General features: G+C 33.4%; 2 protein-coding genes across 7 annotated transcripts in view; one reads left to right on the top strand and one right to left on the bottom strand.

The window, feature by feature from the left end:
* LOC129762894 (glutamine-dependent NAD(+) synthetase) overlaps nucleotides 1–21,705 on the top strand; it is a 163,189-nt gene that overhangs the window by 62,834 nt on the left and 78,650 nt on the right. The gene's annotated exons all lie outside the window — the stretch shown is intronic.
* LOC129762892 (cytosolic carboxypeptidase Nna1) overlaps nucleotides 1–21,705 on the bottom strand; it is a 114,298-nt gene that overhangs the window by 62,504 nt on the left and 30,089 nt on the right. The window contains exon 1 of one of the 6 annotated variants that reach the window (XM_055761482.1): nucleotides 11,383–11,907. The exons of 4 other annotated variants lie outside the window; for them this stretch is intronic. In XM_055761482.1, coding sequence (XP_055617457.1) covers nucleotides 11,383–11,419 — 37 coding nt within the window. In that variant the 5' untranslated portion in view covers nucleotides 11,420–11,907. Of the gene's footprint in view, nucleotides 1–9,502; nucleotides 9,536–11,382; nucleotides 11,908–21,705 lie in introns of those variants that run through there. One more of the 6 variants, XM_055761485.1, reaches the window with a different exon arrangement.

The following is a 21,705-nucleotide window of genomic DNA, read 5'->3' as shown; positions in this document are numbered from 1 at the left end:
GCGTGTTGGCAGGGCACCAAGCATTTCACTCGTCTCATCGGGCGAGCAATTCGAAGCACTTCAACGGGAAGCGGGTGTTGCACGGCGGGAAGCTTCTCGGTTGATTTCCCACCGTGCTGCGTGCGGTGAATTGTCGTGAAAATAACGACCACATCCGGCTACTTGCGCGCTCCAAGCATCCCGCTTGTAATTATCACCGACGTGTGGAAGACAAATTTTCGCACATTTTCATGCGGTAACGGTGTGAAAATAATGGTATCATTCGAACGAGAGTTTATGTCAGATTAGTCGCTCATAAACAACGTTTGAGTTTATAGTTGATGTTTATCTGTGTATTGTGCCTTAGTCGAGAGGTTGAGGATGTCGTACTGTGTAAATCATATATTCTTCCCCGTTCATTCGTTGTATTTTTTTTCGTCTTTGTCTATCCTTCCACTTATCGTTAGAAATTTGTGTTAATTCGTTCTATTTTATTCAAACACTCTCTAAAGGAATGTACAATTTGTTATGGATACACCTTCTTATCGCTGTACGAAAACCTGTGACTTATTTTGACAATTTTTAATTTTTCGCATGTTGGAAAAACAATAAAGCCTGTCCACGTTAAATTTCGGACACTTCTCTTTCAGTGTAGTTTACGAAATATTTCACTAATCAATGAAATATTTCACTTACATGACAGCTGAAACCCCTCCTCTTTATTTCGATGTCCAACATGTTTACTTTCTTCTTCAGTTTGGTAAAATGGCGTCGAATCAAGTGGAAGTACGCAAACGCATTTTGCGCGAACGGCAGCAAAATCCAATACTGTCGGTACGCGATCTCGCCAAAAAACTAAAACTGCCGAAGAGTACCGTGTTTAGTGTGTGCAAATCGTTTGACCAGCGCTTAACTGTGGATCGGAAGGTTGGAAGCGGAACAAATCGAAAAGAATGCTCCCGACAGGATGGACCGAAAAGTGGTTGCCATTATTGAGAAACATCACAACTTTTCAGCTAGAAATGTGGCTCGAAAGGTTGGAAAATCAAAATCATATGTACAAAAAAGTGAAGCAGGGACATGGACTAAAGGCGTACAGAGTGAAAAAGGTGCCCAATCGTGATGATAAGCAAAAGTTCACTGCGAAAAGCCGTGCTAAGGTGCTCTACACCCAGTTTTTGCAAAAATGCTCATGCGCCATAATGGACGATGAAACTTACGTTCTCGAAGACTTCAAAAAGCTGCCGGGTCTCGCTTTTTATACTGCAATACGAAGGAATGCCGTAGCCGAGTGTTTCCAGTCCGAGAAACAGTCTAAATTCCCCAAAAAGTATTTGGTTTGGCAGGCCATATGTAGTTGTGGCCGAAAATCCAAATCTTTCGTCTCTACCGACACTATCAACAAAGATTTCTACGAGAAGGAATGTCTCCAGAAGCGGTTGTTACCATTCATAAGAAGCCACGACGCTCCAGCGTAGTTTTGGCCTCTTGTCACTATGCAAAATCCATCCTGGAATGGTATAATGCACATGAGGTCAAATATGTGCCAAAAACAGCAAATCCACCGAACTGTCCAGAACTTCGCCCAGTGGAAAAGTATCGGTTTTGTTGTATTCCGTGAATTTTTGGTTTTACTGGCATCATCTTGATGTCCTAAATTTAACGTGGAGAGGCTTTAAATTAGAAGATTTACCTCTAAAGCGTTACTTTTCTCCCTCAAGATGGCTTTCAGAAAAAAGGAATGTGAATCGATATGATGATTCCATTGTTGTGTTATAAATAGCACCAATTACCGATGCAGAAGACCATAATGTGAGCGGTAAGGGACTGGGATTACCGTCACATGGTGATTGTGGCGTGGACGAAGTAGCTAGAATAACACACAAAGATGGTCAGTTGAGGGCCCTGAGTTATGAGCTCATGATTGTTCGCTTAGTAGCGGACACGCAACCAATTAGGCTACGAAGACCCCGAATCGATTGATATTTATATGATTTTAACCGTGCGCTTATATATCTTTGGAAAGTCAAAAAATGAGTGGTTTTATAGTTATAAAATAAAGTTGGAAAAATAGAAATAGAAAAGTGTTTTTCAGCATAGATGCATTGGCATATCGAAGAAGACCTGCAATCGGTTCACCGAAGCTACTATCACGGAAATCATTTCCAATGTGAAACTCAACTCTGCAAACCCATGTCAAACCTCCCGAAAAATCATACTGAGAGTAAACTACAGCAAAAGCAAAACAACAACAAACAACCCCAACATGTTTTCCTACACCATCGCCATCGAATTTGTTTGCGGGGGCCCTGTCGACAGATGATACAACAACAGAACAGGTACACCAAGCGGTGGTGTTTAGTCTTATGCTGTTTTTCTCTTGATTTTGTTGTCCGACAAAGAGAAAACAAGATCGGCCAGCTGCTGGGCGAAAAGTTTGTTTTTAATCGCCTGAAATATGAATGTGTCGTGAGAGATTTGGCTTCTGGCCGGGGATTATAAAATTTGCAAGAAGTAAAGTGAAAAGTGAAAATTGTTAATCCTAGGGAATTCCACCAGACGGAGCGGAAGCATGTGAGTGTTTTAAACAGTATTGTCCGGCAAGGTTTATTCTACTCGTTCACTTATAAATTTTTGATATTTGGCATCACAAAGGAAGATATACATTTTTTATTTTGTTGAGATACATTTCAAAAAGAAGGTTTCAAAATATGGACAAAATAAAAAAAAAAAAATTATTTTCTAAAGCAAATATGACACGACTATACGACCACAATTTGGAAGATCAGCTTAGTATTGTATTATTCCGCTATAGAAATGGAAAAAAAATTGTTGAGAACAATAAAGTTTCTACTTTAAAACAAAGGTTCAAGATAAGTATTTTGACAGAGTTTTTTAAAATTCCATTCCATTGTTGAGTTTATTAATGTTTCAACAAATAACGGAACAATTTCTTTCTGATTAATCAAAAAACAATGATAACAAGGGTTCAATAATGCGGATTCAGAGAATCTATAAAAACTACGAAGAATGAAAAATTGAAGGCAATTCTATAACCTAGATGTTGGAAAATTAAGGAATCGAGGTATCAAAAGATCGAGAAATAGATGATTAGAGAAATCGGTGAATTTGTGAATCCAGTGATCTAAAAGTTGACGATCAGAAAAATCGACAAACCGATAACTATGGAAAAAAACGTAGCACTGAGGATTCAGCGAATCTAAAATATTACAGTTGAAAAATCGAGGGATGCTCATTGATGGAGTCAGAAATCGAAAAAAAAGGGAAATCGAAAAATTCAGAATGAGGAAAATAAATTAAAAACTACTCGATTATGTACAATTTTAGACTCGATTATATACAGTTAAAAAAATTTTTTTATATGATATATTTCAAATATGACTTATTTCAAATGAAAATAAATTATTGAAACGTTAAAGAAAAGGTGAAAGTAAAAGTTAAGAGTACAGTGGAGTTTATGGTAGATTTTATTTTAAGATTCACCAGAAATTGTTCAAAATCATATTGCAGCGAAAACAAACAATATAGGAGTTGGGTGTCAAAGAACGAGTTGTAGAGCGGTTAGACAGTTTTGATTGATAGGAACATTCATGTTTATTATGCTTTTTTTTATAAAAATAGCAATACATTAAAAATCACTAAGTTAAAAGTTTTACAGCTATATTCTGTATTAAATTGTTTCATCTTTCAAATAGAAGTACAGGTCGGACTCGATTATCCGGAGTATTGATTTTTTTTTCATTCCGGATAATCGAATCCTCCGGATAATCGAGTCATAAAAAAGTCACAGGAGGGTTGTGTCCAAGACACGACCGCATAGTTGACGTAGGATTCCGTTAGTCTATCTGCTGCATGCTGATTTTGGATATGATTGAAGAATTACATTGTTAAACTCTTCGAGAATGATTCAGGTCCGTTTTGTCTGGTTGTTAAGTATTGTTTGTTCACTTCACCAGTGTCCGTAGCCGAGTGATAATGATGGAAGGATTGTGATTTGTCATTAGATGATGCGTATCACGTACCAAAACCGCCCTCTGTGGTCCTGTGTTATGTATGGATGAAATAAAGAAAAAAAGCTCATCAAAGTAATATAAGATAATTATCATTATCGAACACAAGTTTTCTCACCAGTAAAAAAGTATTACTTTAGTATAGAGAAAATATATTTGAAATGGAAAAGGTAGTTTCATTCATATTTTTTTATTTTCTGAGTATTTATTCAACCCATTTCCTTTTCGCTTTAAACCCCACGGAACACGATGATACATGCCTCAATGCGAATTTCAATTGGGCGAACAGCACCCAATACGATATGTAGAGGATATGTGAAATCACTTTTTCGAATAATCCTTAATTTTTTCAATTTTGCTCGTCGCATGAACATTCCTTGGGAGGAAAAAAATCGTTTCATATTTCAAGTCATTTTAACACAATAGCTACCATATACAATTTTACACTTATAGTTGTGCTAAAAGTTTTACAATACATGATCGGTCATTCATATTAAATTTTAAACGCAACCAACATAAAAGTTCCAAATTTAAATTTTATTTATATTCTATCAAGCATAAGTTTTATTCAGTTCAATGAAGCATCACTCTTCAATCAAGCCATCGAAAGATTCTTATTGGAACGAAAAAAACACTTATTCAACGCTCCCAACTTATTCGACAGCATGTATGCAATCAGCAATGCCCACGCTAGTTACAATGAGCACTATCCATTTGTGCGCGTCGTTAGTTAAACTATCGACCACGAGGGTATTTACATGCTGATTTCCCCCTGGGATTTGAAATCTCTGTTACGGAATACATGTCGGTGGAAAAAAACCTCCCCCTACTTTCATGTGTTTACAATGTCGATTTCCCCCCAGGCAGCTTGGTTTTTATATCTCTGTTAGGGAACACATTTCGGTAGGAACAAAAGTTCCCCCTACTTTCATGTGTTTGCAATGCCGATTTCCTCCAGCCAGCATGGTTTAGATGTCTCTGTTAGGAATGTGTCAGAAGTGGGTATTTCCGTTAGGATAGGGGTTGAGATTTTTCAATTGTTCGAGAGTTAGTTTCATGATATATATTATTTTATTCAATGTAAAAAATTGTTATGGAGTGCCGGAATTGATTGACGCCAAAATCTCATCAATCCATCGAGAATTGACTGAGCAATAAGAATTTGAAATTGGACAATTTTTACGGTGCGCTCGATTTTTGATTTTCAATTTGTACCCCAATATGTTCCCGTAAGACGTAATCCTACGTCAAAAATAATTTTCTCTCGGTAAACGTATTATGATTATGATTTGCACTTATTTATTAAACGGTTTTATCTAGGTTGACCCGCTCGTATGTTTGTGACTTTGTAACTTTGTAACTTTGTATGAAGCGCTGTACCACATTTATAGAAATTTAACCCCCTTCCTGTTGACCGATTGATCTGAAATTTGGAACACATCTTTATCTCTTATTTTTGTTAAATTTTTCATAAATTACTGAAAATATGTAATCCGCGATAATGGGCGCCATCCTAAATTTACATTTTTCATAAATAACTGTATTCTATTAGTCAAGCCCTTTCATTTGATACCCATATTGATGAGGTTCTGAGAAAATATGAAATCCGACATTTTGTAGTGGCCGCCATCTTGGATTTGAATTTTTCATAAATAACTGTATTCTACTAGTCAAGCCCTTTCATTTGATACCTATATTGATGGGGTTCTGAGAAAATATGTAATCCGCCATTTTGTAGTGGCCGCCATTTCGGATTTGCATTTCATTTCAGATATCCAATAAAGAATTATTATACAAGTTATTTAAAATTTCCGAAAATCAAAAATAAAATACTCCGGATAATCGAGTCCGACCTGTATCAGAATTGTCCTACCTAGCGTCATTCTTGAATTAGATCCAGTTTAAGGTAAACATGGCCATAAACATAGAAAAAGTTCAATAACTCTGTCATTGTTGAAATTAGAAAATATGCGTAGAAGGATTTTGTCCATCAAATATAATCCTCTATCAAATCCTGGATGAATCCGGATTTTTCAAAGCACACGAAGAGATGAATTGATTATAATATAGAGTTTTGCACGTGCAATTTGCGTCAAAAACTTAGAGGGTTGGGAAATCGATTGATCGATGGATCGAGGAATTAAATAATTTCAGAATATCCAAAATGAATTCAAGAATTGAGGAAAAGAAATGTTTAGGAAAATCATAATTTATGAATAGAACAATCTAAACTAAAATAAGAATAGAAAATCTCACAACCAGAACCATACGCCAAAACTGAAAACCCTTATCATGTGAAAGTCAACGAGATTACTTATCGACAAAAAAATGAAGAATTAATTAACCGGTGAATCAGGAAATCTAACAATAGTATTAGGTTGGGAAAAAAGTTATCCATTATTTTCTCGTTGACTGGCTTTAATGATCAATATCCCGCGTAATATCGATCATACAATTTCAAGTTTAGGCTCGTTGTAAAGGTGACATTGGACGCTAAAAAAACTTCTTTCGCTGTTTTTTGTTTGTTCCATTCAGTTGTGAGTTACAGGGTGTTAACAAAGGAGTAACAGGGGAGGTAGGTAGGTAGCTTTTCTCGCTATGAAGCTACCTTTAGAATCGCAACAAATTTCCAATAAAACGGTATATATTTGACCCAAATTGGACAACCCGGAGCATATAAAAATAGTTTTGAATTTCACCCGAAAATAATGGATTACTTTTTCCCCAACCTAATATATTAAAAAAAAACGAGAAATCTAAATTCGAGAATTGGAAAACTGGAAAAAAAAATTCATAATTCATTAGTCGAGTATATAGCAAAAAAAAAGAAAAGTCTAATATTCCCTAGTCACAAACGTGAACTCAAACTGTTTATAGTCTAAAGGTCAGCGCATTGCTTTTGTGCCGAAAATTTGATGAAATGAAAAATAGATTAGTTGATAAATCGAGGAATCGAAGAGTCTAAAAATTTAGCGCAATTCCAGGCCAAATCTGCCGCAAAACAGCCGATTTTGACGCGCCCCTCAGATTTTTTTTAAACATTTTAGATATGTCGACAGATATAAAAAACAAAGTTTTCATTACCAGACGACCAATATTAATTACTGTTAAAATAACTGTCTCATCTCAAAACATGACCTCTTCGATATTTTGTAAATCAGTAAATAATAAAAATAAAATAAAATTGATAAAATTGGTCATCGGATAATGAAAATTCTGATTTGAGGTAGCTGCCACCATATGTACAAAGTTTCAAAAAAATCTGAGAGGATGAGGTCGGCATCCAGAGCATACAACAAATCTATCAATTCGGAAATTGGAGAAAAGAAATTATAAATTTAATAATCACAGAATCTAGCTAAAAATGAAAAAAAACATCAAACACGAGAACAAAAAAACAAACACGAGAACTCGAAAACACAAAAAAAAATCAAAAAATGTGACGCTCAACATGGTCATCCAGCATTGAAAACTTGTATTAAAGAAAACTCGATTGACTGAATAATTGAATAATTTTAGAACGTCAAATAAAGCGAGAATACAGACATAAAAACATGATGAACGAAAAGATGAAGAATATTATAAACTAAAAGTAAAGAACACAAAAATCATCTAATCTGTAAATATTTGTTATAAACGTGACAAAAATAAACAAAAAGTGAGATTGAAAATCCAAATATGATGCTTCGAATTTTTGAATCTATCCGAATTTCAAACTGTACAAAAAATGAAGTTATGGAAACACTGTAAAACAGGAAGATTGATGAGTCAAACATTAATGAAATCTGTAAATTTATAAACATATCGAGAAATACACGAGAATTATCGAATTCATGAATCGATGCTTCCAAGCTATAGAAATAGAAATTCCAAGAATCTTCAAAAAAAAACGTAAGCGGAAAAATGATAAACTTATAACTCCTTTTACTAAGCGTCGAAAAAAACGACAAATTGAAATATCCAGTAATGGAGGAAAACAGAAATCCAAAGCTCTTCAAGCATGAAAAATATGGATGAACTAGATGAATTGAGGAATCAAAGAACTGGAAAATCAGGTAATCTAAAAAAACACACATTGAAACACATTTTGTTGAACATGAAAAATTCAAAGCACTGAGGTAAAGGTTGACCCACGAACATTAGAGTTGGGAATCCCAAAAAACCAAACATTCTCTAATGATGAAAAAAAAAGAAAAAAATAGCTGCATGACAGATAAATCGTGAAATTTGAGAAATAGCAATATGTATGTTCGAATGATAAAAGTTACCAGAAGATTGAAGCATTAATAAGGAGTCAAAAAACTGAAAGAGATAAAAATTCATCGATGTAGAAAAATTGGAGCACTGAGAGAAATGAGAAGATCCAAAAACGTATGGGTTGAAAATTTCTAACAAAACACTAACAATGTGAAAACGAATAATACAACCACCAAGGAATAGAAGGAATTGCCATAATCAACATACCAAAGACTTTAAAAATTTTCTAACTTAAAGTTAAATAAATTGAAAAAATCAAAGACTAAGAACAGAGGAATGATAACGCCTAAAACAAAAAAAAAAACCAAGAAAAAACAGAAAGAACAGAAAACAGAGAGTATTTTGATAGATCAAAATGCGATGTATTTGAGAAAAGAAAAATCAAATAAAAGGATGACCAGAAAATCGCAGAATCTGGTGATCTATGAATAGAAATCTTTATATCTGATTGATCGGAGAATTGAAATATTAAGTATAAACAACAATGGAAAAGTCGAACAATCATAATACAGGGAAACTTCGATATAACGTACTCTCGTTATAACGTACATTTTACCTCGATATAACGTACACATTCCCAAAGTGTAAAGGAATTTTTTTTTCAATATTTTTTTCTGATAGAACAATGAATCACCTGTATTGTGATGCTAAAACAAGTTTTGTACTTTCAATAAATCCCGAAATACAGCTGGTTTTGTGATTCCGGATTCTAAATGAATCAAGCTTTAATCAACAGTACGAAGGAAAACATCATGAGAAAGGCTAGCTTCGTCTTCTGATTGAAATTATTCATTAACTTTACTAAAACAGCAACACAATAATGTATTGTAGACTACGTTTGTGAGTACTTTATTATGTTTCGATATAACGTACAATTCGATACAACGTACAATTTTGAAAGTGAAATGTACGTTATATCGAAGTTTACCTGTACCAACAACTCTAAAAATTGTCCAAACTAAGAGTAGGAAAAAATAAAAATAAATTCAGAGCAAAACAAATTTAAAAATTTGGGGAATGAAAAGCTGTTGAAGCTATGACAAAAGCAATATCGATATTTTGTAGCACAGGAGAATTGAAAAATTCGGTAATCCGATAATCTATGAGTCGAATGATCGAAAAACTAAAAGAATCACTATGGAGTATGGATGAAGCATAATCTCTTAGAATTGGGTGAATCTAAGAGTAGAAAAATGAAGAATCGAATATTTATGTTACATCATTTGGACCCTTACAGACTGTTGAATCTTCAGAACGCATGAATCGAAATATCTGAAAAATGAATAAATAATGAATACATAAATAATAACAATAATAATAGCAGAAGAGAATCAAAGAATTTACGAATCGAATGAGTCGAACAATCGAATCGAAGAATCGATCAATTACTATGTAAAAATTTAAGCATCAAAGTACTAAAAACTCTATGAATGATCTAATAGCACGCTTCTCGTTTGATGGTCATCGGAGTAACATTGTTGCCGGCGAGCGTCGAGCGGGAATGCGGGGATGTCTTTCTTAAGACAGGTAAAGGAGGAGTAATGGAGTAGTTTTCTTTACACAAGGGCCCTTTTCAGGGCTAGAGACGAATGAACTGCGAAAGTCTCTATAAACCAAACAAGAAAGGAAGGACCTAATAGTAGTGTCTGAAAATATCATTTTGGCTACAACCCTGGCTCGATTGGAAGCTGTGCTCTTATTTTCGCTTTTGTTTGTAAACGTCACAGGAACATATAATCAGTTAGAGCAGTTATAAAAAAGGTAGTTGGACGTGTGTATCCTAAACAATCGGACCGTATATCCTTAATTTCAATACTGATTTGACCAGAATCTGTTATACGTTCTGCGATGTTCATAAAGAAGTTGTGAAACAAATTGTATCATCGCATTGTATTGTTAAAAGAGTTGTGAATAAACATAAAGAGAAAAGAAGCTGTGTTATGTGTAATTTTGTATGTTGGGAGAACCAAAAGTTGCGAACAGCATAGAGATTCGAAAAGTTACAGTCTGAATCGTGGTAGACGAGATTACAATTTTCTTACTCCCCGACATGTAGAAAAAGTGATGAATCAAAAACTCAGATTGAAGAATCTGAGAAGTAAAAAATCGATAAATATGGCAAAAACGAAAACTAATCATCAGAGTATAGAAGAATCTGAAGAAATATGAGTCTAATAATCGAAAAATGAAGAATATATGGCAATCGGAAAATGTAAAATCTTTTGTGTCCAATTCCAACAACAACAACAAGTTCAAGAAAAAAGGAACAAAAAAGTTTTTTCCTTTATTTTTCATTTGAATACCTTTCATTGGTTGTAACAAGATCTTACATTGGTCCGGCGATTTGTTAGTTACATGTTTTTGGAGATGACCTCATCACATTTTAAAACATTCTGTCAAAATGTATATTTTTTTCCGAAAACTCTACTAAAATACCTTACATTGCGCTCAGAAAATCGCAAATCGGTAGAGTAATCGGGGTAAAGTGATTCAATAGTTGCTAATTTTTAATCATGAGCGCATTTTTAATCAAAACAGTCGATTTCTCGGACCTAGCTCAATTCTGACTGGCACATAAGCCTTGCGAGAACAAGATATTTTGTCATCTAGGTGATAGAGATAACACAACTGACATCACACTGACTTAGAAACAAATAAATATTGTCTGATTTGATTTGTTTCATTCATTCCATAGAGGATTTTAAGTTAGTAACCGTCAACATTATTGAAACTTACAACGGCTCTAAATCAACACTGTATTCGCACTTAAAGTGTTGAATAAGTGCTTTCTATGTTCTTTATGTAAAATGCAGATATAGTGCTAAATAGGCGCAATATAAGGGCTCTTCCAATACTTCAGTTACGGCTATTAACCCGTTCACGTATAGCATTTCTAAAAATCGAACAGCAACTTTGATAATTTTTCATGCCTTTGGAAAGCAGCCTAATTTATTAGTTTAATGATTCTGGGTTTCCTACAACGTCAATAATTACAACAATGGCAAAAATATTTTTACAGCTGGGGCGCTAATGGGTTAATAAGAACCGTCCATTTGCTACTGTTTATCTAGAAAAGAAAAAAAACAGTCGGGAATGTAGAAACAGAAACACTCACATACTTGACGTCTCCAAATCGTTAAACATCCAATCATCCGAACAGTTAAGTGGGTATTTACCGAGATTTAATGTTTGTGTCTGCGTTTTTGCTATTGGATGGTATCAATCCAGTGTGAAGAGCATCTCCTGCAAGGACGCTAATACTGTTAACAGCATAATTGAATTGAGAAACTGCACAATGCAGTGACTATGGAATCGTCTTTGTCTGTCCCTTGCAACCGACAGTTGAAAAAGACGTGAAGTAAACAATGATTTTTTTTTCAAATTTAATTCATTCTCTAAAATGTATCACTTCTTCCACATCATTAATCACAAACTGGCCCAGATGACTAATTTCAAGCGCACTTCTCCCTCGTTGCTTCAATAAATTGCTTCACAACTTGCAGTCGAACGAACGCTTCATCTTCTTCTTCAGTTGTGCTATCAAAACCGCGCACCGCAAACATGAACTTGAAATTGAAAACAACCTTCTCGAATTAAAACAACGACGGTGGTGGCGACGGCGTTGTTTACCTTCCCACGCTTCGATTCGTCCAATTTCTTGCCCCGAAATGACCACCACCGCCCAGATGTTCTGTCCCACGGATGCTGCAAAACATTAAGCTTATCTCTCGATGGGATGATTTTAATTACCTCCGCTAGGTGAGCGTCTGCCGTGTCGTGGTCTTCGGCCTTGGATCGATTATGCAATTTCAGCGGTCCTTCGCTTGTGTGCAGGCGTTCGAAGCGTTCGCGTCCCCCACAACAAGCCGATCAGCTGATGATCCCCTTTCTTTTCTAAAATAACCCCGAAGCACAAACACTACAGCAGCAGCAGCAGCATCAGTAGCCGCCGACAGCCACAGATGAGGATCTTCTCAAGTTCAAACGGTAGCACACTTTGTTTTGGCAAACGCGACTCAACGCAATCGAACGTCCCGAATCGATGTGCAATGAATGGCCTTCCGCTAATCGAACGTTAATTTAACTCTTAATAATAATCAAAAATCACAACAGGCGCCTAAATATTCCCGTTTCCCGCTCACGTCAGTGGTGGGTGGTTGCGAATTTTTGGACAGCTCCGACTGCGAAATAAAGCAGGATCTGAACACACCGAATTTTCTCACGTTACCACGCGTCTCCACCGTTTGCCGTCTGGCGATTAACTGATTGGCTAGTCTAGCAGCAACTGGCTGCTGACCGACCAACCAACCGACCGACGGACCGACCGATCGACCGGCCATAATGTGTTTGTGTGTGGGTTGCAATTTTCCGAGCGTCACCTGCGACGCGAATGTGTGCACCGCTTTTCGTGTGTTTTCCTTCGGTACCTTCTCAGGAGTGGGAGAGTGGCGGCAACGACGACGGTGAGAGGTTTTCGCGAAAAGGAAAGTCCAAAGGAACGCAGAGTTTTTGTCGGCCAAAGTGAGTGGGCGGCAAAGGTGTGCGAGATTATTTTCGCGCGTTCGGATAGAGCGTGAGTGAACGCGAGTGTGCACTCGGAGAATGTCGAGCGGCCAGGCGTCGTGAGTGAAAACCCTTTGCGGGCTGAGATTTGCGCCACTACATATATTGAACCGTTGGTGCGTGTTTACTGCGTTTCTCGGGTACTTCTTGCCAAAATTCGTGTTTTTTAAGTTCTGAGTTCAGAGAACTAGGTTCTGTAAATAATTAGCCTTAACCTTGATGGTAAAATGTGTTATGCACATTTTGCAATATTAACACGTTGAGCCCCGACCGAAATAGGGAACCGACAATGAACTTTTCGTCTGGCCCGTGTCGGTCCCAGCGAATCGATGGGGGACTGTTCTAAATGTCATTTTGTAACGTTGTTGTTGTCGTTCCCAATGCCGACACTCTCCGATCGAAAAGTCAACTGTCGGTTCGGTGAGATCGGCGCAAAAAATACGGAAAATTCAGTGTCAGTCCCTAGGGACCGACGCGGGGCTTATCGTGTTAAATGTGACAGTTCATTAAAAAATGTCAGTCAAATAGCCAAACTCTATTCATTTCAGCAAGCCTTTAATTGTCTGCTTCAACATGACGAAATGCGTGGTTGAAACTTCTGCATGACTAAATAAATGCTTTTAAATACAACCACTGCTAGAGTTGACATGATTACGGCTCTACAATAATCTTAATATCTATATATATATATAAATGGATTTCTGTCTGTCTGTCTGTCTGATTTTTATGGACTCGGATGGTTTCGAAATTAATCATATGGAGGTTTTAGGGAGCAATAAATGTTTTAGGGTGGTTTGACACTGCTTTTCCCTCTCTAAGGAGGGTGGCTGCTGAACAACTCGAGAACTAATCAAACAAATCAAATCAAACTTAGCATTAGGTTTAAGGGATCGATAAAAGTTTCTATAGTAGTTCGACACTCCTACCCCTCTCTTAAGGGGTGGCTCCCATATAAATGAAACACAAATATCTGCATAACTCGAGAACTAATGAAGCAAATTGAGCCATATTTGGCATGCGGAAGTTTTAGGGGGTACGAAACGTTTCTATGATGGTTCGACGCACCTACCCCCTCTCTAAGGGCATGGAAGCTGCTGGACCCATGAATGTGTGCTTAATAAGAAACCGTGAATGTGATAACGAAAAATAAATTTTGGGCGAGACGAAGTTTGCCGGGTCAGCTAGTATACATTGAATTCACTGATATTCAAGTTAAAAAAAACAACGAATTCAACAAATTCAACAATAAAACAAACTCAACAACAAATTCCATACAAATTTGATAAATTCATTCAAATTCCACAAATTCCACGAACTCTACCAATTCAACAAATCTAATGAATTCAACAATACAACAAATTCAACAAATTCAACAAATGAAACCAATTCAACACATAAAACAAATCCAACAAATTCAACAAACTAAACCAATTCAACAAATTCAATAAATTCAATAAATTCGACAAATTCAACAATTTTGACATATTCAAAAAATTCAACGAATTCGACAAATTCAACAGATTCGAAAAATTGTTGTATTTTTAAACAAATAGAACAAACTCAACAAATTCGACAAATTCAACAAAATTGATAAATTCAACAAATTCCACAAATTCAACAAATACAAATAAATTCAGCAAATTCAACAAATGTTCTCAATTTAACATACGGGACAAATCGAACAAAAAAAAATGAAATCAAAAAGTTAGAACATAAAAAAATCAGAAAACCAGAGAATAACTGAAAATTGAAAATAAAACGAAAACAAAAAAAAATCTAAAAATTCTGAGTTTTTTGAGACAAATTTTAAAATAAAAAAAACGTCCGGAAAATTTTAGAAGTTTCAGAAAAAAATTGAATAAATCAGAAAAAAAACAGAAAGGTGTACAAAAAATCTCGAAAAAAATCTGAAAAAACTGAATAATTCAGAAAGAAACAGCACAAAAATATGGAAAATTTTAGATAAAAATTGAAAAAAGAATCAAAGAAATTCAGAAGGATAATAAACAAAAAATATCAGACAGAATGTGTCAAAAATCTGAAATCTGATTCAGGAAGGTTTAAAAAATCTAAAATGATCAGAGAAAGTTGGATCAAATCAAACAAATTCAGAGAAAATATAAGAAAAAAATGGAAAAAAAATTCTGCTAAATGTCCGTACGATTCGCAGATACGCAGAAAAAAGAACTGAGATCCCAAACATTCAGAAAGATCCAGGAAAAGAAATCGGGAAAAATGCTGCTGTTTGTTGATATTTTCTTATTTTTCCGGATTTCGAAATGAGATAAAATTAAAAAAAATTAAAATTAGAACAATAAAAGAAATCATAAAAATAAGGAAAAAAAATCGGAAAAATTTTGGAAAGAACAGAAACAATCAAAATTCAGAGAGATTCAGAAAAAATCAGAAAAAATCTGAAAATGTCCGACCAAATCAGACAAATTGAAAAACAAATAACCATAAAAAAGATTCTGGAAAATTCTGGAAAACCGCAAAATTAAAAAAAAAATCAAAGCATCTTAGACAAATTGAGAAAAATTCAATTAGATCTAAATCAGAAAAAAAAATCAGGAAAAAGCAGCAAAAATCTAACAAAAACAATAACAGAAAAAAATCGAAAACATTTTTTAATAAAAAAAAAGTTTAGAACAGGACAGGAAACAGGAAAAAAATATGGTTTTTATTCCTAATTTTCTTATTTTTTCTATTTTGTTTCTAAGCTTTTCTATATATCGAATATTGTTTCTAATTTTTTTATATTTACAATTTTTTTCAATTTGCACAAATCTTTCTGATTTCAAATAGATTCAGAAAAAAATAGAAAAAAATATAAAAATTGAGAATAAAGCATAAAAATGCAGTAAATTAAAAAAAAACAAAAAAAAAATCAAGAAAAATGAAAAAATCTGAAAAAATTAATAAGAGATAAAACAATTCAGGAAGATTCATCAGATTCATAATCTGAAAAGTAGAAAAAATCAAAATAATTGAAAAATTTACAAAGCATTTCAGAAAAAAAAAATTAAATTCAGGAAAAGTTTAAAAAGAAATCTGAAAAATTCAAGAGCAATCTGAAAGATTTAGATAAAAAATCAGAAAAATTTAAAATAAAAATAATATAAAATTAAACAAACATTTGGAAACTTTCAAAAACGTTTCTGGAAATTCATAAAAATTAGAAAAGAAAAAAAATCAGAATGATTCAGAAATATTTATAACAAATCAGAAAATATCTGAAAAAATAAAAAAAATGACGAAAAAATGGAAAAAAACATGAAGAAATGGAAAAAATGATGAATCAACAAATTAAAAAGTGAAAAATTGAGAATTTGAAAAGAATCAAGAAATCAAAAATCCAAACAAAGTTTTGAATTCCGATATTCCTATATTCCTATATTCGAAAATTAAAAAAAATTAAAAATTAAAAAACTCAAAAATTCAAAAATTCAAAAATTCAAAAATTCAAAAATTCAAAAATTCAAAAATTCAAAAATTCAAAAATTCAACAATTCAAAAATTCAAATATTTTAAAATTCAAAAATTCAAAAATTCAAAAATTTAAAAATTCAAAAATTCAAAAATTCAAAAATTCAAAAATTCAAAAATTCAAAAATTCAAAAATTCAAAAATTCAAAAATTCAAAAATTCAAAAACTCAAAAATTCAAAAATTCAAAAATTCTAAAATTCTAAAATTCTAAAATTCTAAAATTCAAAAATTCAAAAATTCAAAAATTCAAAAATTCAAAAATTCAAAAATTCAAAAATTCAAAAATTCAAAAATTCAAAAATTCAAAAATTCAAAAATTCAAAAATTCAAAAATTCAAAAATTCAAAAATTCAAAAATTCAAAAATTCAAAAATTCAAAAATTCAAAAATTCAAAAATTCAAAAATTCAAAAATTCAAAAATTCAAAAATTCAAAAATTCAAAAATTCAAAAATTCAAAAATTCAAAAATTCAAAAATTCAAAAATTCAAAAATTCAAAAATTCAAAAATTCAAAAATTCAAAAATTTAAAAATTCAAAAATTTAAAAATCCAAAAATTTAAAAATTCAAAAATTCAAAAATTCAAAAATTCAAAAATTCAAAAATTCAAAAATTCAAAAATTCAAAAATTCAAAAATTCAAAAATTCAAAAATTCAACAATTCAAAAATTCAAAAATTCAAAAATTCAAAAATTCAAAAATTCAAAAATTCAAAAAACTCAAAAATTCAAAAATTCAAAAATTCAAAAATTCAAAAATTCAACAATTCAAAAATTCAAAAATTCAAAAATTCAAAAATTCAAAAATTCAAAAATCTAAAAATTCAAAAATCTAAAAATTTAAGCACTTCAAAAATACAATTATTCAAAAATTCAAGAATTCTAGAAGTAAAAATTTGTAAATTGAAGAATTAGAATATGTGAAAATTTGAAAATTTGAAAATTAAAAATCCCATAATTCCCAAAATTTTAAAATTCTACAAATTAGAGAAATTCCGAAATCCAAGAATAAAACAGAAAAAAGTAAATAAAAAAAAGAATATCAAAAATTCATAAAATTAAAAAAAAATGAGAAAACACAAAAAAAATAAGCAAATTCAAAAATTTTAGAAAAACTGAAAAAAAAGGAAGAATTCGAAAAAGATTTAAATAAAAAAAGAATTTAACAAACAGTTCCAGATAAAAAAAAATCTAAAAAACCAGAATATGGGTTGGGCTCGATTATATACAGACTCGGTTATATGTGATTCGATTTTATACAATTTTGGACTCGATTATGTACAGTTTGAAAAGAAAAAAAAACTTTTTTATAGTTTAAATATGACTTATTTCAAGAAAGAATGTAACCTTTCGACGTTAAGGTGAGATTTAAGTGGCTACCATAAGTAGAGTGGGGTAAAAATCGCGATTTTTGAAGATTTTGCTTGAATATTCACCATGAATTGTTTATATCGATATTAGGATTGGGCGATCTTTAGAAAAAGATCGATCTTGCTGGATCGATTTTCTAAACGGCGCAGGGATCGATTCACTGATTAAATCGGTACCAAAGAATCGATCTTTGCTGAATTGATTTTTTGAAAAATCGAATGCCTTTTTTCCAATTTATTCACTTGTTTTATATAAGTATTATATTTTCTTTAAACGTGAAATGAACATTTCACATTTCTATTCAAACACCAAAGGCATTTCAATTTGATTCTCAGAATGAAGGTCAAAAACAAAAGTTTGAAAGCCCAGAAAAATTGTATTTTCCATGCATTCATTCTGAACCGTCATCATTTAATTAAATAAATTAATTGAAAATTATTATTAGAAATTCAACAACTGATATTCATCTCCGCTGACAATACTCCATTTAGCATTTAGTCGAAAGTAGTCTCAGTTCTAGAAAAGAGCGCTTCAGCTGGACCCGATGTCAACCATTCTATCTTGACACAATTTTCACTGGCAATATAGTGAATTTAATGGTGTAAATATAACTTGTGAACACTTGTATTCTAATGACCAAACTTTCAAAACTGCTTCTCCTAAATTTACGACCAGTGATTTGACAACCTTGGAAGATGTTTATGAAATTGTGGTTTTTGGTGAGAATCAAAAACTGAAAAACAAATTTACAATTTTTTTTCCTACGATCAAAAAGATAGGAAAGATGCCATTGGAAATCGGGGAGGAAAAGATCGATCGTCAAAATATCGATCCAAGTTCGCCCGATGCTATTCACTGTCACTACTTTGGCATCCTCGAAAGCTATCCAAATGTTCAAATCATGTTTTTAAAATTTGTCAGGTGGTGAGATTAAAATCGATGTACATTGAACAAAAAAAAACTCTAAGATCGAAAAAATCGAAAGAAAAAGATCGATCTTTACGATTTTTTAGGGTACAATGAATCGATCCAAAAAATCGGAAATCGAAATGGAAAAGATCGATCTTCTGAAAATCGATCCAAGATCGCCCAATCCTAATCGATATTGCAGCGAAATTAAGAAAGATAGAAGTTGGGCGTCAAAGAACAAATTGTAGAGTGGTTTGAGAGCTTTAATTTGATTGATAGAAATAATCAAGTTTGATATGAATTTTTGGGACAAAATTAAAAATTACGCAATAAAAATTACTAACTTCCAAATTTTTCACTTCCAAATTGTTATTTAAATTAATCTAGACGTTCCACTACTATATCCTGTACTAAATTTTCTCATCTTTCAAATGAAAGCAGCAGAATTGGCTTACGTAGCGTACTTTTTATCGTCGAGCCACTTTGAGGCAACAGAGTCCGAAACAAATAATGAGTTCTTTAACTCTGTAATTGTTAAAATTAGAACATATGTGTAGGATGATTTTTTTCATCAAATATGATCATCTATCACCTCCTGAGAGATTCTGGAAAAAAAATTTCATGTGAGAAGGGTGTCTAAGGAGATGAATCAAAAATTAAATTCTTGTTTTACTTTCAATAAACGAAAAATATATGCATAAAGAACAAATAAAAAAAATCTTAACTCGATTATATACAGGATTCGATTATATACGAAGAAATCAGAGACAGTATATAATCGAATCCGCGCTATATATAGAAAAAAAACTCGAAAATTCATAAATTAGTCATTAGAAAAAATATCAACAAAAAATAAATAGGGAATAAAATCGGAAAAAAAAGAATAATTCAGAAGAAATCAGTAAAAACTAAATCGAAAAATGTAAGAAAAAATTGAAAAAGAAAATCAGAGAGATTTAGAAAGACAATAAAAGACATAATCAGACAAAATATGAAAAAAAACTGAAATTACTAAAACCATTCTAAAAGGTTAAGAAGTTTGGTTAAATTAGTTTTAATGATAATTAGTGGGTCTACCCAAGCTCAAGCTCATTAGTTTTAATAATAATTAATGGATATATGTGGTCAATTTGGCATAATACTGTAAATAAAAAAGCTTGAGTGAACCTAAGCCAAAAATATGGATTATGCCAAAGGTTATGCTTACTGGGTTGGTTGGACACAATATTCTGCACGAATTGCCAAAATCACCTAAAACTACCTCGGGAGCATTTAACGACGTTTTAGAAGATCGTGTTCAACATGAAGTTAAATTTCTACATGACAACGCCAGACAACGTACCTCAAACAACGTGAACGTTGTGTATTGCAATTGAACACAACCATTCAACGTAAGCCGTCTTCGTCTGTAGTCTTTCACTCTCAACGCATTAACGGCACATTGACTCAAGAAACGCATCGGTTGAAGCTACCCATATTTGGCGAATACAATTTCAACCTGCTCAATAAAACATTTGAAAGGACTCTGTGAACCGTTATGGTATGAATTTCGTTAACGCCTTAATTCGATCGTTCACTGATTGGATCCTGTTATCAGGATACTCTATACCTGTTCCTCCAAACAAGGATTGACGCATGGCAGTTCTTCAATCTATGAGACTCTTCCTCCATCCCAACTTTTGCTCGGTCTAGTTTCCTCCATTTTACCACTAATCGGTAGTCTGGGATCGATAGTTAGTACCATCCCATTCTCGCAATTTAGTCCACCGCAACATCATCACATAAAAGAAGGTACGTTACCGGTAATCGCACCGTTTGTGGCCGGTATCGTCCCTCAATTTAAAAAAAACCTTCATCCGTCAGACATCGTGTACCATGTGTGACGGCGTGAGTTCGTGTTATGAGAAACGGGAAGAAAATCCCACCGTTGCTCGATCAAAATAACGACTCTAGTTTTTCGCATCCGAGGGGATAGCACACGTCGTTCGCTTCCCCCCTTGACACTCTTAGTCCATTTATTTACAAACATCGTGCCGCGTGTGGAAACAAAAATTGTCTCCGCCTGCATCGCATCATCATATCACGAAAAAAATACCCCTCGCTAATAACAAAGAAATAAAAACAAAAGCATTTCCCGAAGACGTAAGATTCGCATCCTTTTTCCGAGAAGAGAAGTAGCCCGCAGGGAAACAAACACGCTGAGACTCGAGACACGAAACACAAAAGTGCTGATTTCGGGCGAATTGTGCGTTGTGCGGTGAGGGTTTGCGTGTGGCTGTGTGTAGGTGTGTGCGTATCTGTCACTTGCGGTGCAGAAACAAAAGGACCGTTAAGAGGAACGCCGAGAAAAGCTGGGCGCAGTTATCAGATGATGTCTACCCTCGAGGTGAGTTGTCAATTAATATAAAGGATTCTGGTGCTGTCGGGTGGGTGCCCTTAATTAAAAGATGCTGACGTTATCCTATCTTTGGTTTATGTTTATGTGCGTGTGTGTCTGTATTATTTACTGTGGGGGAGTGACAGGGGAATCTCTGGTTGAAGATTAATGGTACAAGAGAACTCAAGTGATAGATTGTTTTATAGACTCGAAGGAAAACTCTCTCCCCAGCGTCTTGCTTCCATCGTCTTGTCCCAAGTTGAATACTGCTGAGCGCGTTGAAAACGAAAACTTTTATACTTATTTATGAGAGTTTGAGATTTGTTGTTTTCGAATGCAAATCTACATTTGCTGACGGACTGATTCGGAGGAGGGAAAACTGGAGCGAAACTTGAATGAATGATGGAAATTGCCAGCGATTTTCCCGTACTCACGAATTTTATATCAGCCTAGAAGAGAAAGAAGGAAACGATTTATATGCATCAAAACATTTTAGCAATCGAATAACAAATATTTCGAAATATAAATAGTCATATTGAATGCAGACAAAAAGAATGAAAAGAACACAACTTTGTAACTGTTCAAATTATCATTACTCTTGGGAAAATGTACTTATTTAGATGAAGCAAAAATTTACAAGAAATGTATAATAACAAAGTTATAAGTTATAATAATTGAAAAAAGGGTGAACCGAATGTTTGTTTTTCTTTTCATATTCTGAGACATATTTT

The sequence above is a fragment of the Toxorhynchites rutilus genome, chromosome 1, assembly GCF_029784135.1.
Source record: "Toxorhynchites rutilus septentrionalis strain SRP chromosome 1, ASM2978413v1, whole genome shotgun sequence".
Taxonomy (NCBI): domain Eukaryota; kingdom Metazoa; phylum Arthropoda; class Insecta; order Diptera; family Culicidae; genus Toxorhynchites; species Toxorhynchites rutilus.
The sequence above is the reverse complement of the archived record's forward strand: the minus strand, read 5'-3'. Positions and strand labels throughout refer to the sequence as shown.